Source organism: Medicago truncatula, chromosome 6 (assembly GCF_003473485.1).
Source record: "Medicago truncatula cultivar Jemalong A17 chromosome 6, MtrunA17r5.0-ANR, whole genome shotgun sequence".
In the NCBI taxonomy this organism is placed as follows: domain Eukaryota; kingdom Viridiplantae; phylum Streptophyta; class Magnoliopsida; order Fabales; family Fabaceae; genus Medicago; species Medicago truncatula.
This window is the reverse complement of record NC_053047.1, coordinates 21352501-21377455: the sequence shown is the minus strand read 5'-3', so window position 1 is coordinate 21377455 and position 24955 is coordinate 21352501. Positions and strand designations below refer to the sequence as shown.

At 32.9% G+C, this 24955-nt stretch overlaps 2 protein-coding genes and 1 long non-coding RNA gene across 4 annotated transcripts; 1 reads left to right on the top strand and 2 right to left on the bottom strand.

Moving 5' to 3' along the window:
- Positions 1 to 7288: 7288 nt before the first annotated feature.
- Positions 7289 to 7872, top strand: LOC11442880 (uncharacterized). The gene is made up of 2 exons (XR_003013091.2): positions 7289 to 7491; positions 7596 to 7872. It is a non-coding gene; the product is annotated as an uncharacterized lncRNA (long non-coding RNA).
- A 4563-nt stretch (positions 7873 to 12435) lies between these two features.
- LOC112422598 (uncharacterized) lies at positions 12436 to 15745 on the bottom strand. 2 transcript variants are annotated; one of them, XM_039835057.1, is made up of 5 exons: positions 15186 to 15745; positions 14866 to 14988; positions 14485 to 14600; positions 13682 to 13859; positions 12436 to 12850 (listed from the first exon to the last, which is right to left on the bottom strand). In XM_039835057.1, the coding sequence occupies exons 3-5, from the start codon at positions 14541 to 14543 to the stop codon at positions 12770 to 12772; spliced, it is 318 nt and encodes a 105-aa protein (XP_039690991.1). In that variant the 5' UTR covers positions 14544 to 14600; positions 14866 to 14988; positions 15186 to 15745; the 3' UTR covers positions 12436 to 12769. The 2 variants fall into 2 exon arrangements, 1 of the variants encoding a protein (XP_039690991.1); XR_005646632.1 differs by lacking the exons at positions 14485 to 14600; positions 14866 to 14988; positions 15186 to 15745 and adding an exon at positions 14206 to 14471.
- A 1117-nt stretch (positions 15746 to 16862) lies between these two features.
- LOC120576026 (uncharacterized G-patch domain protein DDB_G0278987) lies at positions 16863 to 23805 on the bottom strand. The gene is made up of 4 exons (XM_039826986.1): positions 23739 to 23805; positions 23410 to 23642; positions 21956 to 22093; positions 16863 to 17183 (listed from the first exon to the last, which is right to left on the bottom strand). The coding sequence occupies exons 1-4, from the start codon at positions 23803 to 23805 to the stop codon at positions 16863 to 16865; spliced, it is 759 nt and encodes a 252-aa protein (XP_039682920.1).
- Positions 23806 to 24955: the final 1150 nt, after the last annotated feature.

Here is a 24955-nt window from a genome sequence, read left to right as displayed (position 1 = left end):
TTATTAGCGTAATTCATAGCTTTAACGGTTTAGGGTGTTACACTGGTCGTCATCAAGGTCGCCACCTCAAGATACAAATGTATCATAGTCGTCGTCGTTTTGAATAAAAAGCATTCGGGTCTTCTTCGTTGGATATAAATATCCTAGTCGTCTTCATTGGATATAAATATCCTACTTGTCACTTCCGATGCATGAACATATGACGGTAAATTATCCACATCTTGACATTCAATATATTAAACACCCAATCATCTTTTCTTATTTTATCATATCATCATGAACATAAAGCAAATTAAATTGCAAGCAATCCGGTCGATAAACCACTTTTCAACAAAGTTTGTCTATTTTCACCACTTTCTACATTTTTTTAAGTATTTCAACAAAACAATGTAAACATGATCAAACACCTCAACCAAGCTTATACACTACTCACATATGATGACAGTAGCTTATGCATATAGGCAGCATAGACCAATCCTAATTAATTCCAAAATTTCACAAAGTTCGTATCACATTTCAAAAGAATTTCGATTTTCAAAGCATCTCAACCAAGCAAAACCATGTTAAAGCTCATGAATACTATCCAATTTTTTTTTTATAAATCAAGGTTACAGTAAACAACACTAATCCTAATCCCCATTTTTAATCCACTTTGACCCATATTCGTCCCCAAAACTTGTACATTAGTTTATATACATAAAAATGCAATCATAACAACAACAAACATGGAATCATAACATCAATTTTAACCAAAATCATCATCATGTTAATATTTCACCAAAACCCCCAATTTTTTCATTTTTCATTCAAAATTCATAAACAACCACAGTAATTCAAACCCCATTAACATACAAACGTGTATAAAAATTTATGAAGTGAATTTAAACATGTTTCAACAACAATGACTCACCAATTCATGACTTACACCCAATTAAATACAAATCACCAAAACAACATTATCAACAACAACAACAACTATGAAGTTGAAGCATATAACACAAACAATTTCATGAAGTTTATCATACCCACAAATTCACATGCATTAGGAGCACGAAATTCATCATCAAAGATCACCAAAAGTCACAATTAACATAAAAGCACTTAAACCCATAATTGAAATTAGAAGATTATTACTTAATTGATGAAAGGAAACCATCTCCCTTACCTATAGTCTTTATGAATCCTAACTTTGTCTTCACTTTATCTCCTAGATATTCAAACCCCAAACTCTCTCTCTAGCCTCCTCTTCTATCCTCGTGACCCACTTTCTCTCTCCACCTCTTATGTTTCTGTGAAATGAAATAATGAAGGCTTATTAACTTAATTTCTCACAAGAATTATGATTATATAGTCACCTCATAATTGAGCTACGTTTCTAAATGTCATAATGGGATTAACATTCTTAACAACTAATTTTCAAAAGTTACTACTCACTTAGACCATCAAAATAACGAATAATTAACATTTCTAAATAATTACCCCAACTCACTAATAACTTATTAAAATTAATCATTCCCACTAAAATTTAAAAAATAAAATTCTTAACAAAATGACTAATTTACCCTTGCTCGCCAAATAACCAAAATACATCGAGTCTAAAAGTGACTAAATTACAATTCTTGACCAAAAATCCACTAATCCCAAATAATATACACACAAAGGCAAATAATCACACAAAAGCACATATAAACACATATAATAAATAACTAAAATAATTCTAGAGAAAAACATGTTGTTAAAATTTGCATGAGCCAACACTTGTGCCATTGCGGACAATGCCTCCACAATTCCCTCATCATTCCTAGAAGATCCTGCAGCCATCTCACTTCTACACAAAACAACAACCAACAGAAGAACAACAGAATAAGTATCGAAGGTATCACTATACAATTCACATTCAACATGAATAATCACCCAATTTTGGTTCGGACTAGACCGACACGGCTCTGAGACAGCATTATTGTTGTAAAATTAGAAATAAAACTGTCCAAAATAAATGAATTAAAGAGAAATATAATAACAAATAAAGATGCGTAATAATAACAGTAAAATAAAGAGCAAGAAACTTATCGAATTTTGTTGCCGACAAAACTCCATCAAAATCTTCACAAATCAAATAAGAGAAAACCTAACAAACAGATGTATAACCTAAGGTGAATCATATTAAAGGTGACAACAGATTCTTCTCTGATATGAATCATATTAAAGGTGACAGAACAACTCGAATTTGATAACCACAGGAGATGAAACCAGGAATTAGCTTTTACTATTCTGAATAGGCTTTATAATTTTTATTAGGAAATAATAGTTTTTTTCGTTTTTACTGATCAAGGCGCTAGAAGAAAAGAGTTTTTCTCATCATTTTTTTTTGTTCACGTCAAAACATATTTTATTATGGAAACAAATAATGAGTCAATCATGCAAGAATAAAGCCACAATAATAGCTAATAAATTATAAACTTTGTTAAGGGAAAAGTAACTGTCTTGACTTGGTAAACAAATTAAATGTGTTTAAATAATAATAGTTAATTGTATTAACTTTTGAAATAAAATAAAACCTTAAAATTACAACAATCCCCCAAATATTTCAAAAGTTAAACTAAAATGTTAAAAAAGTTTTATGGGTAAACATCGTAGATGTAATGCATCATAATGAATCTTAACACACGGTGAATTGGTTTAGCAAACTATGGACCCCAAGACACTGTTGTATGCAAGAGGTCTCACAAGCACATCACACCCCCACAATTCTTGCTGTTACGTGGTTGTGCGCTAATAGGCCGTGCACGTGTCTGGTATTCATGAGTGCTCTACAGACCCGTCACGGTCTCATGCAAGCGGTCGCACTTGACACTCATATAGGTGATTCCATCTGGTGTATGCTACTACCATACACCATCCATAAGGGCTTATGGTAATCATTAAAAGCTCTAAAGCTTATCCCTCAATTTTATATTATTTAGCACATGTCTTCCATTATCATACTATAGGAAAGAGACAACATTATTTTAGTGCTAACAGCACTAACAAGTAACTTATTTTTACCCATTAAACCTTCTTCATGGGATATCCAATCACAAAGGTTGGGTTCCCATTACTTGTCGTTTTTGAGTGGCATAGTCTCATTATATTTCCCTAAATTTCTTCCCAAGGGGATTTATATAAAGATCCACTAAATTCACAAATATTGACTAAGACATCTCTAAGTCAATTAAACTCATATTTCATCAAGTTTATAAAAATAAACTCAGATTACATAATAAACTAATACAAGTCGTTGTCTACTAAGCGACAACATATTCATCAATAAGATAAATCTACTTATAGATTTATTCTCATTGGATTCATATCTATTTGACATCTTTGTATTAGTTTAAGACAAAGGTTTATCAATTTTGTAATAAATATCTCAAATATTATCAAACTAATTTCCATAATATACTTCATCAGATCTACATAGATAAATACTAAGCGACAACATCTTCACAAATAAGTTTATGATTAATTTTATTATACATGTCTACTTGAAAAACTTTCAGGTGATAATACCCCAACAATTGGAAGTATAATTTCAATTTAATTTCATTAAACATCATTGTATTATTTTAATACAACGGATAACCTATAATATATCACTTGAATGAAAGATAACATACAATCTATAAGCACAATGCACAATATGAATCAAATAAGTTGTTAACCACCAAATTTAGGCCAAAGTTTAAATAAAAAAACATAAAATAATTATCTCACGGTGAATCATGTTCATCAAACTTCTAGTATCACTCACAAAAATTTTCATATTGTAGTCCTCATTCATACACACAAAAATCGTTAAAAAAGAATTCTCCCACTGTAAATACCACATACTCATGAGCACCAAATTTAAATTAATATTTGACCAATAATTTTCTCATTCAATCCAATAATAAGTGTTTGTCCCAACAATAGCAGAAGTGAAAAATGCAAGCAATGAAAAATTCCATCAATAGAGATCTACCATTATCCAACATGTAATTCAACATTGCCTGACAAAATTTATCAATTTTCTATCATTCTACAAATTAAAGACACTAAGCCAAAGTAATTACTTGGCCACAAAATAAATAGATGTAACAGTGATAACAATATATCAATAATAAGTAAATAGTTAATCAAGAGCATTTTACAGCAACGTAAAAAATTAAAAATATAACAACCTACTCCATAATTGTTTAATTAGATGAAGAAGATTATGAAACACTAATTTCACCTCTCATCATTGCATTTTCCATCAACGTTTAATTCAATTACCAAATCTAAAATAAAAGGAATAACAATTCTATGCCAAAGTGATAAATCCTTAAGATTGTTGTAAAATTAGGCATAAAACTGTCCAAAATAAAAGAATTAAAGAGAAATATAATAACAAACAAAGATGAGTAATAATAACAGTAAAATAGAGAGCAACAAACTTATCGAATTTTGTTGCCGAGAAAACTCCATCAAAATCTTTCCAAATCAAATAAGAGAAAACCTAACAAACATATGTATAACCTGAGGCGTGACAAAGTCACTGTCCTTAAAGATTTATCCGCCTCATAAGCGCATACGATAGGTTCTTCTCTGATATGAATCAAATCAGAGGTGACAGAACAACTCGAATTTGATAAACACAGGAGATGCACCCAGGAATTAGCTTTTACTATTGTGAATAGGATTTATAATTTTTGTTAGGAAAGAATTGTTGTTTTCGTTTTTACTGATCAAGGCTAGCAAGAAGAAAAGAGCTGTTCACGTCAAAACATATTTTATTATGGAAACAAATAATGGGTCAATCACGCCAGAATAAAGCCACAATAATAGCTAATAAATTTTAAAATTTGTGAAGGAAAAATTAACTGTCTTGACTTGGTAAACAAATTAAATGTGTTTAAATAATAATAGTTAATTGTGTTAACTTTTGAAATAAAATAAAACCTTAAAATTACAACAGTAACGTCCTAAATCCTTAAAGCGATAAATCACGCAAATAATATACGCAAATAATGCATATATGTGATAGGAATGAAGTGAATTTGCAAATAAATGTTAATGTTTGAAAATGGTGTGTTGTGAATAATGTGTGAATGTTGATGATGGAAAATGGTGAATGATGTGTGATTGTTGGTATTTTGAAGTGGTGAGTGTTGTGAACTATATATGTAAATGATGATGACCGGAAGTTCTACTATTATATAACGCCGTTTTAATTTACCATATATATATTTTTAATGAATGTATTCTCACCCATGTTTTGTTGTGTGTTTATGGTGTTTGTACTCGTTAGAGTACAAATATTTAGGTTGGGGAGCTTTATCTGCAAGGTATTGGGATGGTGGTGTTGCTCTGATTTAATAACACTAGAGTTGGGGTGATTTTGTCGTTTTGTTAAGTTTCTTGGAGTCGATTTTTTAAGCTACAATTTTATTTTGCTATGGTGTGGAGACCTTAATTTATTTTGATTGAAGTTGATGAGCTATTTTGCTACTTTAATTATAATTTTTGATTAATGAAAAGGTGAATTGTTGAGTCTGAGTAGCACCTATTTAAATAAATATATTCTTTTATTTAATAAATAATAGTGGGGGTCTTAGGGTGTTGTGGGACTTAGGACATAATTATCCAAACTTATAATGTCTTCAAAGTTTTATTTATCCTTGGCAATCTTCATTCCATATATTCCTAACCTCCTTTAGGTGTATTGCTTGCCGAATTACTTCAATTTTCAGTAAAAGACTATAGAAACCCATGAAATTATCCAGTTTAGGGAAGAAACATATTGACTAAAACTCCTATTCAAAACACTTATTAAAAACAATATATAATATCGTTTAAATCATGAGCAATTTCTTTAAAACTCCTCCATGATGACTCAAATTGTCTACTTAGTGACTAACAAACATATTAAATATAACTTAAGATGATTAGTCATAAAATATTGGAACCAAAATATTCTATTCATTAATATTATAGATATGTTTCTATTCCAATTATAAAAATAAAAGTCAACGCTAACTTATACAGTAGTTATACTTCTGTTGTAGCCTAAAGTTCATAAGAAATCCAACAACCCTTTTCCCCTGTTGTGATTTCACCTTTATTTCATGAAAGGTTAGAAAATAATAGAAAATTTATAAAATTAGAAAGAGTTCTAATGACTGTTAAGTTATTTTATTTTACTTCCTCACTAAGGTTTCTAAAAAGACACATGACACTTATATGTACTTAAAAGATATTTACTTATAAGTGTTCTAAAAAGACTAACACAACATAATCAATTAATTAAGAGACATTTAATAAAGATTTTTATTTTATGAAGGTTTTTTACTTCTCAATCAACTCTAAGATCTAGCTATAAATACCCTTTCTCATTTTTCATTAAAATATTTGTTGTTCATGATGAGAAAAAATCATATAGGGGTTTAGTCCATTTTTAGAGTCATTTACGAGATAAGCTAATTAGTTTGTATGTAATGTTGTTGAGGCATTTACAAAGGAAAAATGCCTTAAATCCATGGAAATCCATTCAAATTAGAAAATGTTGTCACCATGTTATTGATTTTACAGGTTTATCAATGATGCCTGGGAAGTTATGGAAGTTCTAGAAAGCTATTGTCTATCTTGTAACACCCTAAACCTTTTAACCGATAAATCATGCAAATAATGTAATCATTCAAAGAGACTAGATGCTACATCTTCAATTAATCCAAAACATGTATAACTAATTTGTCAAAATTCGCAGCGAAATAACATCATAACATCTCATCATCACATAATAAAACCATTTAAGTAGCCATGTCACGTGTACCCTAATACATCACCAAATAAAATCTCCAATCTCATCAATATGAGTGAAAAATCTCATAAAGACATGAAAAATAAACGACAAAAGACTGCAACCCAAATCAGAGCTCTAGAACTAGACTCCATCATAAAGGAAACGAGGTAGCTCCAAAGCTAATCCTCAAGCATACTCACAAGCAAAGGCAAAACAATCAAACAAACAACCACTAGGGGTTAGATTATATTTTACAAATAATATATAATCAAATGAAGGGTTATAGAATAAGAAAAAAAACTTTGAAAATGATATTGAATTTTATGATTTGTGTCTTTCTTTAAGTTACCTCATTACCAAGGGTGATAAAAAGACAAACACAACACTTTGATGTACTTAAGAGAGATTTAATTATAAATATTTTATATGACCTATCAACTATGAGCACTAATAATTGTAAAAAAAAAACTATTAGCACTAATAGTACAAATACAACAAATTAATAATGATAAGGAATAAGCTCTCAAACTATTACTGTATTTAAGGTTAGAATGGGCTTGGAAATCATAAAGTTATAAACCATATTCTATCTCTTATGTGCAAAGGGAAGAAAGTATGGATAAAATTGCCAAGTTTCTTTATGTAATGCTTATCCTTATTTCTCCATTTATTGTTGCAATGAGCAATGGCACGTAAGCCACTTTTTTTCTTTCATAAGTTTTCTTAGGTATTTTATTTATATTTTATTATCTCATTTTACTAACATCATTTATTCAATTTTTCTTTTTTATCATAGAATATGTGATGGCGATCATGATTGTTCAAGGAATGTGTGCTCGCATCCTCAACAAGTTTGGTGTATATTTATAACTAGAGTTGTTCCTAGATTACGCCGAATGGGTTTGTGTTCATGTTCTTCTAAATTGGCTCCATGATTGTCATTTCATAATTGTTTTGGCACCAATAAATTGAATTTTTTTTCATTTTCTATTTTCATGGACTAAATAGTTGTGGTTTTGTACTCTAATGATGATCATAATGAAATGAAATAAGGAAGTATAAATTAATGTTTAGATTCTCTTCTTATTTCTTAATTTGAACTTTAATTCGTGGCCATAGATTTATCTTTAATAATTACATTTCAATATAGATTTCTCTTCATTTTAATTTTTTAAACAACATTAAATGTTTTATTCTCCTTTGAAATAAATGAGAAAAAAAAAAAGAACGTCACAAAATATAATAATTTGCTAAAATAATTATGACGGTGTTTACGGGGAAAAAAAAATTCCTTATTTTTCATTTTTACCTTTTCAATAACTTTTGGGGTGCTTGAAATGATAGGTAATATGGTTATGGTGCTAACATAGTTGGAATGACAAAAATCACAATTAACATAAAAGCACTTAAACCCAAAATTAAAATTGTTTATATACTCTTCACATAATTGGGCTTAGTCTCTAATTGTCTTAAGACCAATGATAAATAGACACAATTTTTTAAACACAATATAGACATCATGGGCAATTCCAACATTTTAACCTTAAAGCAGGGGTAATTTTGTAAATACCTCACCCCCTCTTCTTCCTCTCTTTCCGTCCCTGCGTGTGCTCGTCTTTCTATTCTCCCACCATACTCTGTTCCTCCTACCATTACCATCATCCACCACCGTCCTCCCCCACAGTCGTCCTCACAACCACCACCGTCCTCAACGGTGACCACCACCAAGCCCCTCTTGTTCCTTTCTTTCATTTACGTGGCTTCTCTCTCTATTCTTCCACCGTCGTCCTCCTCACAACCACCGTCGTCCTCAACAGTGACCACCACCATCGTACCATCGTCCTCACCATCATAAACACGTTCAGATCTGTTTCTCAGTCCGGCGACGACATCCTCTTCTCACTCGCGACGTCGGAGACTGTTCATGTTGTCCGAAATCCGTTTAGTTCGTCGCCGTCAGAGATCCATTCACTTTTCTGTTTCACTTGAGACGAATTGACAAAGAAGAGGGAGAGGCGAGAGAGAGTTGTAGAAGAGGGTAAGACAAAGAGGGAGGAAAAACAAAAGGAAAATATTGTTCGTATAATTATACGGTTACGGTGTTGGTATTACTCGGAAAAACTGTGTTCAATTATCATTATTGTTGTCTTAATGAGCTTAACCCTCTTACAAACTAATTCACCAAGTTACTACTCACTTAAACCTTCAAAATACAAATAATCACCGTCTCTAAATAATTACCCCAACTCACTAGTAACTTAGTAAAAATAATTATTCCCACTTAAAACACTAAAGATAACCCTCCAAATACAATGACTATTTTACCCTTTATTGCAAATGACCAAAATACCCTTAAGTCTAAAATAACTAAAATAGCCTTCTAATGTCAAAATGCACTAATCCTGAATAAATTACATACAAAGGCAATTAATCACTTACAAGCACATAAAAACACACATTAAATAATTAAAATAATTATAGCGAAAAACAGGCTGTTACAACTCTCCCCTCCTAGAATTTTCGTCCTCGAAAATTAGCTGAAAAAAACAATTTTGGATACGAAATTTTCATCCTACTCTCCGATTCTCAAGTAGTACTCTCACCAGTTGGTCCAACCAAATCACCTTCACCAAAACGATCTCTTTTTTCCTCTTAAATGATTCACTTCTCGATCCTCAATCCTGACTAGCCAGGTCTCAACGGTCAAATTGTCATTTACTTCCAAATCATCCACTTGAATCAGGTCATACACATCGTACACATACTTCTTCAACTGAGATACATGAAACACATTATGAAGATTCGAACAGCTCCAAAAGTCTAAAATTGAACAATTAATGGAGAATTATTTTCTTAAACCATTCGAACAGCTCCAAGAGCTTAAGGATCAAACTAGATTGTTGAACGACTCTCTTGCCACACGAACATCAAAGGTAGACTCCATCTCCTCTCACAACCAAGTTTCTGAAACTGAACTCTCCCAAGTTGTCCACAAAGTCAGCCAACCTAAAACTAACAAAATTAATGTCGTTACACTTAGGAGTGGTAAACCATTAGAGGACACCATAGGAAGAGCGAAACCCAATGAAAGTGAGAAAGAGATTAGCGAGCCACGAGTTAAGGAAGCTAGGTTAGAAAGAGATGGTGAGGAAACCACCCCACCTCCGTTCAAACCAAAAATCCCTTTCCCGCAAAGGTTTGCTAAGTCTAAGCTAGATGGGCAATTCAAGAAATTTATTGAAATGATGAATAAAATCTACATTGATGTGCCTTTTACCGAAGTCCTAACTCAAATGCCTACCTATGTTAAGTTCTTAAAAGAAAAGAAATTCTTTCTAAGAAAAGAAAAATTTAGGAAGGTGAAACTGTTAACCTTACGGAAGAATGTAGCGCCATCATCCAAAATAAATTACCACTAAAGCTTAAGGACCTAGGAAGTTTTTCCATACCTTGTGTCATAGGGTCGGAAGTAGTGAAAAAGGCAATGTGTGACTTAGGAGCTAGTGTTAGCCCAATGCCATTGTCCCTTTATGAAAGGTTGGGAATTGGGGAACTTAACTCGACTAGGATGACCCTACAATTAGCAGACCGCTCTGTTAAATACCCAGCTAGAATTATAGAGGATGTCCTAGTCAAAGTAGGAAAGGTGTATATCCTCGCTGATTTTGTTGTGATGGAAATGGAAGAAGACAACCAGGTACCCGTTATTTTAGGAAGACCTTTCCTTGCTACCGCAGGAGCCATAATTGATGTTAAAAATGGTAAGTTGGCATTTAATGTTGGTAAAGAGACCGTTGAATTTGAACTTGCTAAACTAATAAAAATTCCTTCCATTAAAGACTCTTGTTGCATGATAGATATAGTCGACCATTATAGACTTTGATTCCCATTAAAGACTCTTGAACTTGCTAGAATTATTGAGATTTTTTCTGAGGATACCGGATCATTTACGGTTAACGGGCAAAGGCTAAAAATCTATAACAATGGAGAGGTAAATGAAGAGGTGGCTGATTTTACTCTAAGTGACCCTCTTTGAGGACACACATCCTCGTTTTGTCAAGCTAGTGACAATAAAAGAGCTCTTCGTGGGAGGCAACCCACGGATTTAATTGCTTTCTTTGTTTCTTCTAATTTCCCTTTGTTTTGTAGGTAAATGTACAAGTATGATGAGAAAATGCAAGAAAGATTGAAGATACAACAGCCAGAAAGGTGGCACGGCCCGTGCTTAAGTTGGAACGGCCGTGCCTGCTTCCAGCACACAAATTCAAGGAAATGGCAGGGAGTTGGCACGACCCATGCTTAAGTTGGCACGGCCGTGCCAACCTGATAGGCCTCCAGGGTTAAATTTTTTACTTCTTTTGGCAAATTGTGAGCTTTCCGCATCCTTTCTCATTCTTTTTCTTGTTTCTTCTTCTTCTCTTTCATTTTTCTTACTTTAAATCATTGAGGACAATGCTTCTCCTAAGTGTGAGGGGAGCCTAATAAAGTGTCGTGTGTCGTAGTGTTTCCAAAATCCCTTGAGCTTTATTCTTTTGTTTTGTTTTATTGTGAAAGGCATGAATAAGCAGCTTGTTTTTATTGTTTTATTATGACAATCCCTCAAGACAGAAGGTTGCCACGGCCGTGCCACCTCCCAGACAGCCTTTTGTTGCTTTTGCTTAGATTTTAAGCTACTCTATTTGGTTTTACCACAAAGCCCTTTGCTTGTGGAACATTCTAGTGATGTAATTGCTTAGATTTTAAGTCGAATATAACATATAAATAGAGTAGCTAGCCATCACAAATATTCATCTTTTCATTGGAATTCAATAAGTGACAATTGTCTTTTGAATAAAAGTTCTTTTCTTTTTCTTTACTTTGTTGTTATTTACTTTTATGCTTTCTCTCTTCTTCTCCATGTCTACGATGAACATGAGTGAGTAGACTTCTTTTGTCTTGGGATTGTTGGATAAGTCTAATGACATAATCCTAATCAAGCAAAGCCTTAAACCATAATATTATGTAACCCTAGTTTCTCTTCTAAATTTACCGTTTTAACATGGATTAAATATTATCAAACTGTGGAAACGAAAGTGGAGGGTTTGATAATCGTTAATCCATTATTTCAAATGTTAATTCATAAAACGAAAGTGGAGTTTTAATATTCGATCAAGTGAATTTAGACAAGGATTGCGAAACATGAAAATAGTCTAGTGAACCTTGAGACATATAGAGTTTCGAACTTCAAGGATTCTAATAGTAATCAACCATGAAAATAGGCATGCTTGCTAGAGGAACACACTCACTGAGACCGATATGAGATGTGATAAGCTTAAGAGAAACTCGTCTTTAGAAACTAGGTCTAAAATAAGGTTTTAGGTTTAATGGCTTGGCTTGTGAATGATTTGTCGTCTATGACGGATCAACGATCCCAAGGCTCTCTTTTTATTATTATTTTCTCTTTCAACCATTTGAAAACAACAATCTTGCAACTTGATTCTCTTCTAATCACCAACTAAAGTTAATTAAATTGAACAACTCCTTGTCAGAACGATACTCTTTTCATCACTACTTCGGTAAGATCGTGCACTTGCGGTTTTATCCCATCAGTAGGCTAGCAGCAGATGCAACATTATCATTGATAAAAGGAATGAACATACCGAGTCCAGTAATATATTTGAATTTTTGAAATCCCTATATATTACAAGTTTATCTGCTTCATGAAGGAAAGCTAGTCCCTTAGCTGTACCTAATGCAATTTTCATTGATTACAACGATCCTGCATATTTGCAAGCTCTTTAGTCAACTCTAGTTAATCAACATCAACAGCCTATATATTTATTTACTCTCATAACCCACATTGCTTTCAATAGTTAGCATAAACTTTTTTTCATCAAGAAATTTTTTCCAAATACTTCTTTGCTTCCAAATACTTCTTTGCTTCAGCATTTTAGAAGAATGCTTAGCATTCCTCCATTACAAAAAAACTAACTAATAGGCTTTCCCTCCCATTACAAATGTATCAACCTTCTCAAGGTTCAGTGACTGGGTTGGAGCATCGAAGACAATATTCTATAACAACACAATGGAAAACGAAACATAAGCCGTAAAAAATCAAATAGCCATATCTGTTATAAATAAAATAGCTTCATAGAAAATATCCTATAACAATGCCATCGAAAACCAAACATAAACAACAAAAAATCAAATAGCCAAATCAATTATAAATAGAAGAGAACGAAATCACAAAAAATGTTCCATCTATCTATCTGCCACCAATGATCCTCATTATGCATTATTTGCTTCTCCAAAATCACCACAAAAAGGGAATTTCTACAACAGTGAATAACTGAAACTTAGAAACCTTTCCAAACATAACATGTAGCGAATTACACGATTTTAATACCAAGATAAAGTCACTTAAATGAGGTTAATGCCACTCGAATGAAAAATCTTCAGTAAAGAACGTTATATTCGTTTCTGCATTACTACCATTCCTCCTGCAACTTCATTATGGGACCAATTTTTTGGGATACCAAGAAACCATATAAAAATGCTAGCACAAATGCTATCTCTATCTATATATGCCCCCTTCAAAAGTATCCAAATCATGCAGCAAAAACAAAATGCACAGATGGACTGAAAAGTAAAAGTTACTAAAAATCAAACATTTTTATCATCGCATATAAATTGAAATTTAATTTGTGTATAGTCACATATACACCCAGGAAAAGATACAAAACAAAACATTGAATCATGAAACTCGATGATAAAAACTAAAAAATAACTTTAGAAGTGTCGATTAAAAATACAAAACTCATAAAACTACTGTCCTGCAGTCCTTGAGGTTGTCACCACTTTCTTGGAATATGCCTATTAGCTCTAAAAATTTGATACACATACCTGAGCTATTTCTTCAGAAGTGTCGATCATTCGTACTCTGCTTTTCAAGTTTGTCACAACAACATCAACATCCATATTTATACACCTCGCCTCAAATCCATTGCATTCATTCCAGCTGCTACTGATTTGCATCCTTCCGTAAATATTACTCGGATAAGAACTGTAGCACAAGTGGTTCCTGCCAAAATTTATACCATTCATTAGTCGGGAGACAAAATGTACAATATCAGCATGTCAAATGTGGCCGTATTTACATTTAATTTCTAACATATATACCGCGTCCTAGGAATAAAAAAAAAATCTAAAAAAGCATAAGATACTCCCTCCCTACACATTTTTTTTTGGATTTTACAATCCGAAAGTAAGACGCACGAGAAACTTGGATGTGATGAAAAATTCACAAATTCATTATCATAAAATTTGTTTAGAAGTGTCTCCAAAAATTCACAAATTCATTATCATAAAAATCTCTCTAAAATAAAAGAAATTGAAAGAAAATGAAAAAAGGATCATGTGTCTCTAACCTGTTGCATGACAAAGGGAACTACAAAACCATTGGTATTCATGTTATTGTGAAGAAGTGTTTCATAAGGCACAAAATTCATCTCTTGTAAATATTCATAGCTATCATCATCATCATCATCATTAACCCTGTTAATTCCAGAAGTTCCTTCACCATTTTTTCCTCTACTATTACTCCCCATCATAAACACAAACCAAGATTTTTTATAGTGATAATCACCACAAGCGAGATAGATATAAGTATATGAATTCAAAATATAAAATTCAACCGATTCACTAACCTCTTTCTTAGCAGCCACAAGTTTCTTCTCTTCTTCAGAGCTTCTATCATCATCTTCATCGTCAGAATCGGAGCTATCTTTCTTACTCTTTTTTCAACAACAACAAGCTTTGCATCCTATACAGTGGGGCATAAGTTAGAACATCAAAGCATTATAAATGAATACTTATGTGAGGAACAATCTATAGGTTCTCATAAAATTTAAAGAGCACTACATTTTCATCCTGTCATTTACATTTCCACCCATTTCCTATAATTGAGAGAAACATATTGGTATGAAGGGAAACATATTGCAATTCATTTGGTAATTTCAGAATAATCATCTATGTTGTTTAGAAACTACATACTATGGAATATTAATAGTACATGAATAGTGATATACCTGAAGTCTGGCGTGCCCATCATCGACTGCATTAATAGCTGCCTTGAGAACCTGAATTGCGGTTCAGCTATTCCTGAGTATCCCCCTACACCATTTTATTGTTTCTTTCTCTAAATTTTCTAGCTACATCAAATCAAAACATTATATTGACCATAAGTATGAGCTTGATTTATAAACATTGTAATTCTGCTAATATTTTTCAAATCTGACATAACTCTTTAATTATTTACACCCTTCATTTAAGAGAGAAAAAAACAGTTACACACTAAATGATACGACCCAAATATCAGAACATGTCCAAACAGCTTAGAAATTCATACCTCAATCATTGATTCTTGCTTCTGTTTACTTGTTCTCATTCCAAATAGCAGCAAAAACCACTTCTAATATCCCCATGAAACCCTTTTTGATCACCCATAACCTTTGTACCAGCTCTAGTCTCAGAACAACTTAGTTCAGCTTAAATTTCAACTTTTAGCTTATGCGTCAACTTCCTTGATAAAGCCCTAGCTTTCTCTCAACCTTCCACTTCAACTACTTCCTTTAGAGAATGAATCACCCATAGTTAGTAGTTAGTACCCAAGCTCTTGCAGCAACCAAACAACGCAACAAATCAGCCAGGCTTAACATGCAATGTTTTTGATGAGCTTAAACAATGAACTTTTCCAATTTTCTTTCTTAAAGAGGGTTCAGCTGAGAGGAATAAAAGGGAGGGGAAGAAATTTAAAGTTGGATTCTAGTTTAGTTTGCCAATTGGAGTGTGAAAATGGGATTGCATGTTGATTTCCACTTGATTTGAGAAGAATTAGATGAATTGAGGTGAAGGATGGAGGAACACGTGAGGGAAGAAGAGAGAATAGAGGGAGGGTTTTCTTAGAGAGAGAAATGAAGAATGAAATGGGGAAAATTTTGTTAAATCATACCACTCCATATATATAGGGGAAAGGCAGCATTTACTAATTTACCAAAATACCCCTATAAGGGCAAAATTGTAAAAAAAAAAAAGGACAAGAATTAGTTTAGTAGATAAAGGATAATCATTAAACAATTCCATATCACAAATATGAGAAGTATGAAACATAGTTATATTAAAAGCCAAAGTAATAAACATAAATCAAATTTTAGAAAACTGAATAATATGACCGATTGCCTCAGATTGATCAGGTGCAGCCTGTTGGTTAAGGTAGCTTGGTTGACAATCCTAGCAATTTCAGACTGGAATTTGGGAATGTTTTCCCTTATGATATCTCAAATAAACTCAGACTATAATTATCGTCAGGTATCTCATATATGAACTTGGTATCAGGTAGCACACAGGGTTCAAACGAAGATGAGGAAAGCCTGCAAAAAAATATGTCTAAAGGAGAAATGAAAAGAATGCAGACAAGAACTGGGCTTGCTTTTACACCTGAAACACTAGACCATGTAGATACTAGGGCGTCTTTTACTTTTAACATGAATTCTTGTATATCACAAAGAACAACAACTAGTGAGTGCCCAAATCTTCACTCTCTGGAGCCAAGTACTGAAGAAGGCGATAGTCATATATCCAACCAATAATATTTAACTCTGGCATCTTGTACATTGAAATTCAACCGAAATTTGTACTCGTTCAGGTCGCCCCAGCTAGACTGTCAGGGAATAGGTAATTTGGCAGAATTAAGAGTTAATGTTGATGGTAAAGAATATGAAATTGAAGTATCCTTAAACCGAACTGTGGCTATCGATCTAGCTAGATCGATAGCCTCATTAGCCACATTTCGGTTTGAGGAAACTCCAATTTCAAATTCTTTACCATTAGTCTTTACTCTTGATTCTACCAGATTACCTATTTTCTAGCCGTCTTTTTGGGGCGACCTAGCCAAGTACGAGTTTCAGTTGAATTCTAATGTACAAGATTCTAGAGTTAAATTTAGTTGGCAGGATATATGACTATCACCTTCTTCAGTACTTGGCTCCAAAGAGTGAAGATTTGGACACTCAGTAGTTATTTCTTTTTATGATATACACAAATCCATGTTAAAAGTATAAGATGTCCCAATATCTGCATGATCCAGTGTTTCAGCTGTGAAGGCAAGTCCAGTTCTTGTCTGTTCTCCTTCAGACATATTTTTCTGCAGCCTTTCCTCATCTTCGTTTGAACCCTGTGTCCTACATGATATTAAGTTCATATCTAAGACAGCTGGTGATAATTCTAGTAGGAGTTTATTTGAGATATCACGAGGGAAGCAATTCCTAAATTCCAGTCTGAAATTGCTAGGATTGTCAACCAAGCTTCCTTCAGCAACAGGCTGCACCTGATCACCTGAGGCAATCGCCTTTTCTTATTATCAGCACTAGAAGGGTGAAAATTACAATTTTCTTAATGAAAAGACAAAAGAAAGATGAGTTTAGATCAATAGCTGATTAGAACCATATAAAATGAAGATACTTGTTTAGAGACGAAAAAATTGAATTTATTAAAATAAATAAAATAATAGTATAGATATGAGAAATACATATTCATATATCAATAAGAGTAAAATTTATTGTTCTAACATAAATGATCCATAATAAGGAAAAATTAATATATGCATATTGAATATTTGACAAAAAAATGAACGTAAATCAACTTGAGGATTTGGTATTGATGATGTACCTTTGGTACTTCGTCCAGTTGATTTTTAAGAGTTATGATTGTTTTCATATGAGCATCGTCATCTTCGGATTCACCTGTTGTTATCAAACCTAGATTGGATCTGTTGGTTAGACCAATTGAATCATACATTTAGAACATATTTAAGCTATTTAAGTTGATCAAACTATCAGATCTTAAATTCAACTAAACAAGTGTTGACTTGATCAAATTGAATTCAGATGAATCACATAAGAGATCATCAATGTATTCAAAGAGAAAGTGAAATTTTACCAATATTCTTTGTAAACAAAGATACACAGGACAATAGATAGGATAAAATATATATTATGAAGATATAAAAAATAAATAAATAGATAACTCGATGAGCAACAAAGAAGAGACACAATGGAGAAGTATAAGATGGAATGAAGAGGTGACGGCGTACTTTATACAAAACAAGTAACGAAAGACGAGATACAAATTTAGGGTTAAAACATGGGCTTGGGCCTAGGTAAGTTTCATGCCAAACGTAGACACATGCGAAAATTGCTCTTCAGGCTTCCTTTAATCTCCCAGCAACCCCTAAAAGACCAAAATATCCCAAACGACAACTAGCTTTTATTTTGCACCCAACGATATTTAATTGTTGTTCCTACAATGGCGGCTAAGTTTCGCCGACTCCGATGGTTGTTGATTGTCGTTGTGCTATTATCATTCTTTCAACATAAATTTTCTTCTTCCTCTTCATTTTCTTTTGTCTACTTCTTTTCAAACAACAAATATTCTTCAACAATTTTCCTTGTTTTTCAACAACAATTTCTACAACAACAATTTTTCATTTTTTACAACAAAAATTTACAAATACAATTTTTCATCTTCTTCAACAACAATCTCATATCATTTTTCACCATACATTTTCTTCTTCATTTTCTTTTTCTTCTTTCTACTTTCTTTCAACAACAAATATTCTTCACAACAATTTTTCATCTTCATCGACAACAATTTCTACAACTGAAGACTACACTGTTTAATTTCTATGTTATTGATGATGTTCCTTAGCTTAGTTTATCGGTTTGATGATTGTCTTATAGCTAGCATGTTAAAGCACCCTGGAATCTTTGTGTTTTGGTCTTGTTGTTTTGTGTCCTTTGAAAAATGTGTCAAAAATCATTTTGGATCAGTTTGAATCGACTAAATACAGTTCGAATCGATCTGACTTCATGTGAATCGATTCACATCTATTTGAATCGATTCATGTATGAATTGTCTCTTTGCTGTTTGATTCGTCTCACCAAATTCTCTGACTTGCACTTGAATCGATTCATAAGAAATTTGAATCGTATGAATTTTCATCCTGAGTTCACTTGAATCGACTCAATTGTGTTTTGAATCATTTCATCCTTCATACTTCTCTGGTCTGTTTTTTTGTTGTCTGAATCGATTCAAGCATTTAGTGAATCGATTCAATCTGTTAATTTTGTGCGAAAATCGAGTCCTTTCACCCATTACTATATATGCATTTCTCTCCACAACTCCAAAGTTATTGAATCATTTGCATCTATTCTCTCTAGGTCTCAAAAACTAATTGTTTATATATTCTTCAAGATTAAACACTTTTTCTTAGAATCACTTTGTTCTTTCAGTGTATAGATTCTCTAGGGTGCTAATAGGGATTTTAAGTTGGTTCTCTCAATAAGATAATTGATTGGGCTTAATCAAGGCTTCAAAGGAAGTGAATAATCTCATTCCACCTCCAAAGGACTTGGGGGTCTTTCTAACCGTTCTTGAAGTCGAAGGAGGTTCGTTTGTAGGACATAGCATTGAAGACTCGAACGAAGAGTTCGAAGGAGTGCACGGGTAATTCAAGGATCCGAAGATTCAAGAAGCCCCAAACTCAAGGGGTACTTGATGTTTGGGGGAGTGTTTTATATAGGAGTTGAAGAATTAGGGTTTTAATTTGAAGGAACTCTTGTAAACATTGTAATAAACATTTGTTACATAGTGGATGACCTTGGTGAAGGCGTATTTTGTAACACCCGTTTTCCCAACATGTAAAATAATACATAATAATCAAAGTATTCAACTTAAACAGGATGTCACGCTTCTTGAGATAAACAAAGTAAAATTACTATTTATATAAATAACTTCTTTCAAAATAATTCAAACAACATTACAGCGGAAAAACATTTCTTTATTCAACAAAATGGCACAACGGCCTCAACATAAACAACTTATTAAACTCCATTCTAGATGGTTCATCAACATAAAATCATAGCAATTACGTAACACATGGAAAACAAGTAAGATATCCATCCCGTTATGTATCAGAGCGACCCTAAGATGACGCGTGAGAGAGTCAACTCACTTCAACAACTAATCCAGGTTATCTGCATGTTACCCACGTAGAGGCAACATTCAAACAGAAGGGGTGAGATTTCACATTCAATAACAATAAGCGTATAATTCTTTTAAAGAATTTAACGACACAAAACAACACATATTCATCTTCAACAATGCTTCACATAAACAACATAAACAACAACAATAAATAATATTGATACTTCACATAGTTCCAAATATAAATCATCAATCAACTTCAAATCATCATTAACAATGCTTCACATAAACAACGTAAACATTGACAATAAATAATATTGATACTTCACATAGTTTCTCATTAACAACTCATTAGTAATTGACAACTTGAACACAACGACAATGCGACAACATCGACATCAACTCGACAATGCAACGACAACAACATCAACTTGACAAAGCAATATGCATGTGGTACCAATCAGGGCATCAAGCCCCCAACGTATAGAGCAAATAGGCTCACAGGGCATCAAGCCCTCAACTTAATAGAACAAATAGGCTCACAGGGTATCAAACCCTCAAATTTAATGAGTATGCATGGACTCAGCAACCAACAACTTAAACAACTTGCAACTTAGACAACTTCAAACTTAGACAACAACTTACACCTTATTATCTTTGACAATAACTTACAACTTTAACGACATTGACGACAACAGCGACAATGATAAAAACAACGACTTTGCATCATAATATCATAATTCATCAATGTATACATTCATATAGTAATTCATTAATTATGAACAATATCATATAACATCATATTTATCAACATATACATTCATATAATAATTCATAAATCATGAACAACATCAAATAACATCATATTCATCACATCATATACATTCATACAATAATTCATCAATAATAAACAACATCATATAACATCATATTCATCACATCATATACATTCATACAATAACTCTCTCTCTCTATCTCTATCCTTTTACTTTTTGATATTGCTTGTGATTATTGAATAATTGATAGGTTAATGGCTAGTATTGATATAAGTTGTTTTTCATTGAAAATGAACCTAATTCTTTGAGTTAGGTTTTAAATAATTTGCTTAGATCAAATGATTGCAAAGTCCATTCAATTCTTCAATTACACTTGCATTGTGTTTTTGATTTGATAGCATAGTATTTTTGTTGACATAGGTTTGGTTTGATATTGTACCTTGTTAAAGGCTTATTAATAATTGATTGTGTAAAAAGATTTGTATTGTGAATCTCTCAGTTCTAAGATAAAATTTTATTCCACATACTCCATCTTTGCTTTGATTGATTTGAATTCCAAGGAAAAACTTCAACTCTCCCATCATACTCATTTCAAATTCATCCTGCAATAACTTAGAAAATTCCTTGCAAAGAGATGCATTAGTAGAACCAAATATTATATCATCAACATATATCTGCACAACAAGAATGTCATTCTTAAGAGTTCTTCTAAAGAGTATTGTGTCAACTTGACCTCTTTTAAAATCATTTTTAATCAAGAAATTACTCAGTATATCATACGAAGCTCTGGGAGCTTGTTTCAAGCCATATAGTGATTTCTTTAGTTTTTAAACATGGTCAGGATGTTTAACATCCTCAAAACTAGGAGGTTGCTTGACAAACACTTCTTGACATCCATTTAATATAATATTATTTTATGATTAACTGCATAGGATATAAGTAACCTGATTGCTTCCAATCTTGCAACTGGAGCAAATGTTTCAGTGTAGTCAATGCCTTCTTGTTGACTGTAACCTTGTGCAACAAGTCTGACTTTTTTTCTGGTTACTTCCCCTTGTTCATTCAACTTGTTTCTGAATACCCGTTTTGTTCCAATAATGTTCTTCTACTGAGGTTTGAGTACCAGATCCCACACATCATTTCTTTGAAACCTATTTAGCTCTTCTTGCATAGCTAATATCCATCCATCATCTGAAAGTGCTTCATCAACTGTGGCAGGTTCAATCACGGATAATAATCCTATCATAGACTCTTCTTGTCTGAAGTATGATCTTGTTCTTCTAGGACTATCTTTGTTTTCAATGATTAGATCCTCAGGATGTGAAGACTTGTGTTTGAATGTATTTTTGGATTGAATTACTTGCTTAGTGTCATCTTGAGTTTCATCAGAAGCATTTTCATTTTGTGCTTCTGAGGATGGTTCAGCTTCTGTGGGTTTAGCTTTTGGACTTTCTTCAGATTCAGCTTTCTGATCAGGTTCTGAAATGTCTTCAGTGACCTGTATATCTGCAAAACTTTCATCTTGCTCTGGAGTTTCACTTCCAGGCTCTTTGTCATCAAATTTTATGTGCATTGATTCTTCAACACAGAGTGTCTCTGAATTATAAACTATGTATGCCTATGACCTTTCAGAGTAACTTAAAAATTAAGATTCCTCTTTGGGCCTTGACATCAAATTTCTCTCGGTAGAGCTTGTCATTTAGAATGTAACAGGTACATCCAAATTGATGAAAGTAAGAGATATTGGGTCTTCTTCCTTTAAAGAGTTCATATGTTGTTTTCTCCAAGATAGGTCTGATATAGATTCTATTTTGGACATAACATGTTGTATTCACTGCTTCTGCCTCGAAATGTTTAGCCAAATTGTTTTCATGAATCATGGTTCTAGCAATCTCTTGTAAAGTTCTATTCTTTCTCTCTACAACCCCATTTTGTTGTGGAGTTCTAGGAGAAGAGAATTCATGGACAATTCCATGTTTTTCACAAAAAAGTTCAAATGGCTCATTTTCAAATTCACCATCATGATCACTTCTGACTTTTAAAATTTTCATTTCTTTTTCAGATTGTATTTGAGCGTAGAAGCTACTGAATACATCATATGCATTATCTTTACTTCTTTGGAATTTTACCCAAGTCCATCTGCTATAATCATCAACAATGACCAATCCATATTTACTTTCATATAAGGATGCAGTATAACTAGTCAAAATAAATCAATATGAAGTAATTCTAAGGGTCTAGATGTTAAGACAATGTCTTTTGTTTTAAAAGAATATTTCACGATCTTCCCTTTCTAGCATGCACCAGAAAGTGCATCTGAATGATAATCAATGTCTGGTAGCCTTTAACTAGATGTAACTTGCTAAGGTTAGAAATTAATCTATAGTTAGCATGTCCCAACCTTCTGTGCCACATCCATTTCTTATCATTCACTGACAAAAGGCAAATTACCTTCTGATCAACCAGTTCAAAGAAGTTATTATAAACGTTTTCCACTATCCTTCCCTTAAATATTATGAATTTGTCATCCTTTTTTATTACTATGCAGCTAGTCTTTCCAAACATCACATCATAACCATTATCACAAAACTGACTGATACTTAAAAGTTTATGTTCAAGACCATCTACCAGCCACACATTATTAATTGAGATAGATGAGTTACCAATATTTCCTGTACCATTGATCTTGCTAGGTTGGCTGCCTCCAAACTTCACATTTCCTCCTTCTTTCATTGTATGGGTGATGAACATAGACTTCTCTCCTGTCATATGCCTTGAGCAACCGCTGTCTAGGTACCATGATTTATGCTTTACTTTTGCTCTTAGACATATTTCATTTTCATCTTCAGAATCTGAATTAGAATCTGCTTCTGAATTCACAGTAGCCACTAACCCAACAACTACTTTAGCATCTTCTTCAGAATCTTCCTTTTCAGAGTCTGAATCACTGTCTAAATCTTTCCATGTTTCCATTAAACTCTTTTTGATCTGCTTTCTGAATTTCCTTGTGTTGAAGCTTGGCTTCTTTGACTTGTCCTTTGTTTTCTCTTTCTGAAGATCAGGGCAATCAGCAATTAAATGTACAGGCTTCTTATAGTTGAAGCATCCCTTCTGATCTTATTTCTTGGATTTTTTATAGTCACCTCTCTTACTCAGAAACTTTATGTTCTTCTTTGCCAGATACTCAAGCTTGTTGGAAAGCATAACCATCTTCTTGAGTACATTTTATAACACCCCGTTTTCCCAACTTAAAAATTTCAAACATATTATCAGAGTAATCAGCACATAAACGGAATGCTACACGTCTTAAAATCATAAATGAGATAAATAACAATTATCTTTCAACATAATTAATTCAAAACTTCGCAGCGGATTTAATTTAACATCATAAATAGTCTTGGCACGTAGGCCTCATCAAAACATCTCATAAAATTCAATTAATAACTTAAACATAAGAATTCATAGTCAAATACGTAAGGAATAGAAAATAGCCACAAAAGATCTCATCCCGTTACGTATCAGAGCACCTAAAAGACTCGGTGAGGGATAGCCACTCACGACAGCAAACAACAACAACCTACTCTCGATCACCTGCAAGTTACTCATACGAAGTGCAACATTTCCAAGCAGAAGGGGTGAGATTTCACAAACAATAATATTAAGCATATAATTCAACAGTTAAATTTAACAACATAAACATTATTAATTAATAATAATAATTCTTCATATAGTGCTTCATTAATAGTCCAATCCACTTCTAATCATCATTAACTCATAACAAATATAAACAACAACATAATCATCATCTTATAATAACATAAGCAATCCCCGTGAGCTTAGCTCAGTTGGTAGGGATATTGCATATTATATGCAGGAGCCGGGGTTCGAACCCCGGACACTCCACTTCTCCACAATTAAATTGTGTGAGCTCTAGCCACTAGGCTACTTGACCAAAAAAAAAAAACATAAGCAACAACATATTCATCATCTTATAAAAGTATAAACACAACATAATCATTAATATTCCATGGTTTGTCATCAACAACAACTTCAACAATTCAACGACGACAACGTCAACCTGACAATACAGCTACGTGAGAGTACACCACCTCTTATAATATGACTACGTAAGAGTACACCACCTCTTATAATATGACTACGTAAGAGTACACCACCTCTTATAATACGACAACATAAGAGTACACCACCTCTTAAAGAATAACAACTTAAGAGTACACCACCTCTTATAATACGACAACATAAGAGTACACCACCTCTTAAAGAATAACAACGTAAGAGTACAACACCTCTTATAATAGGACAACGTAAGAGTACACCACCTCTTATAAGACGACAACGT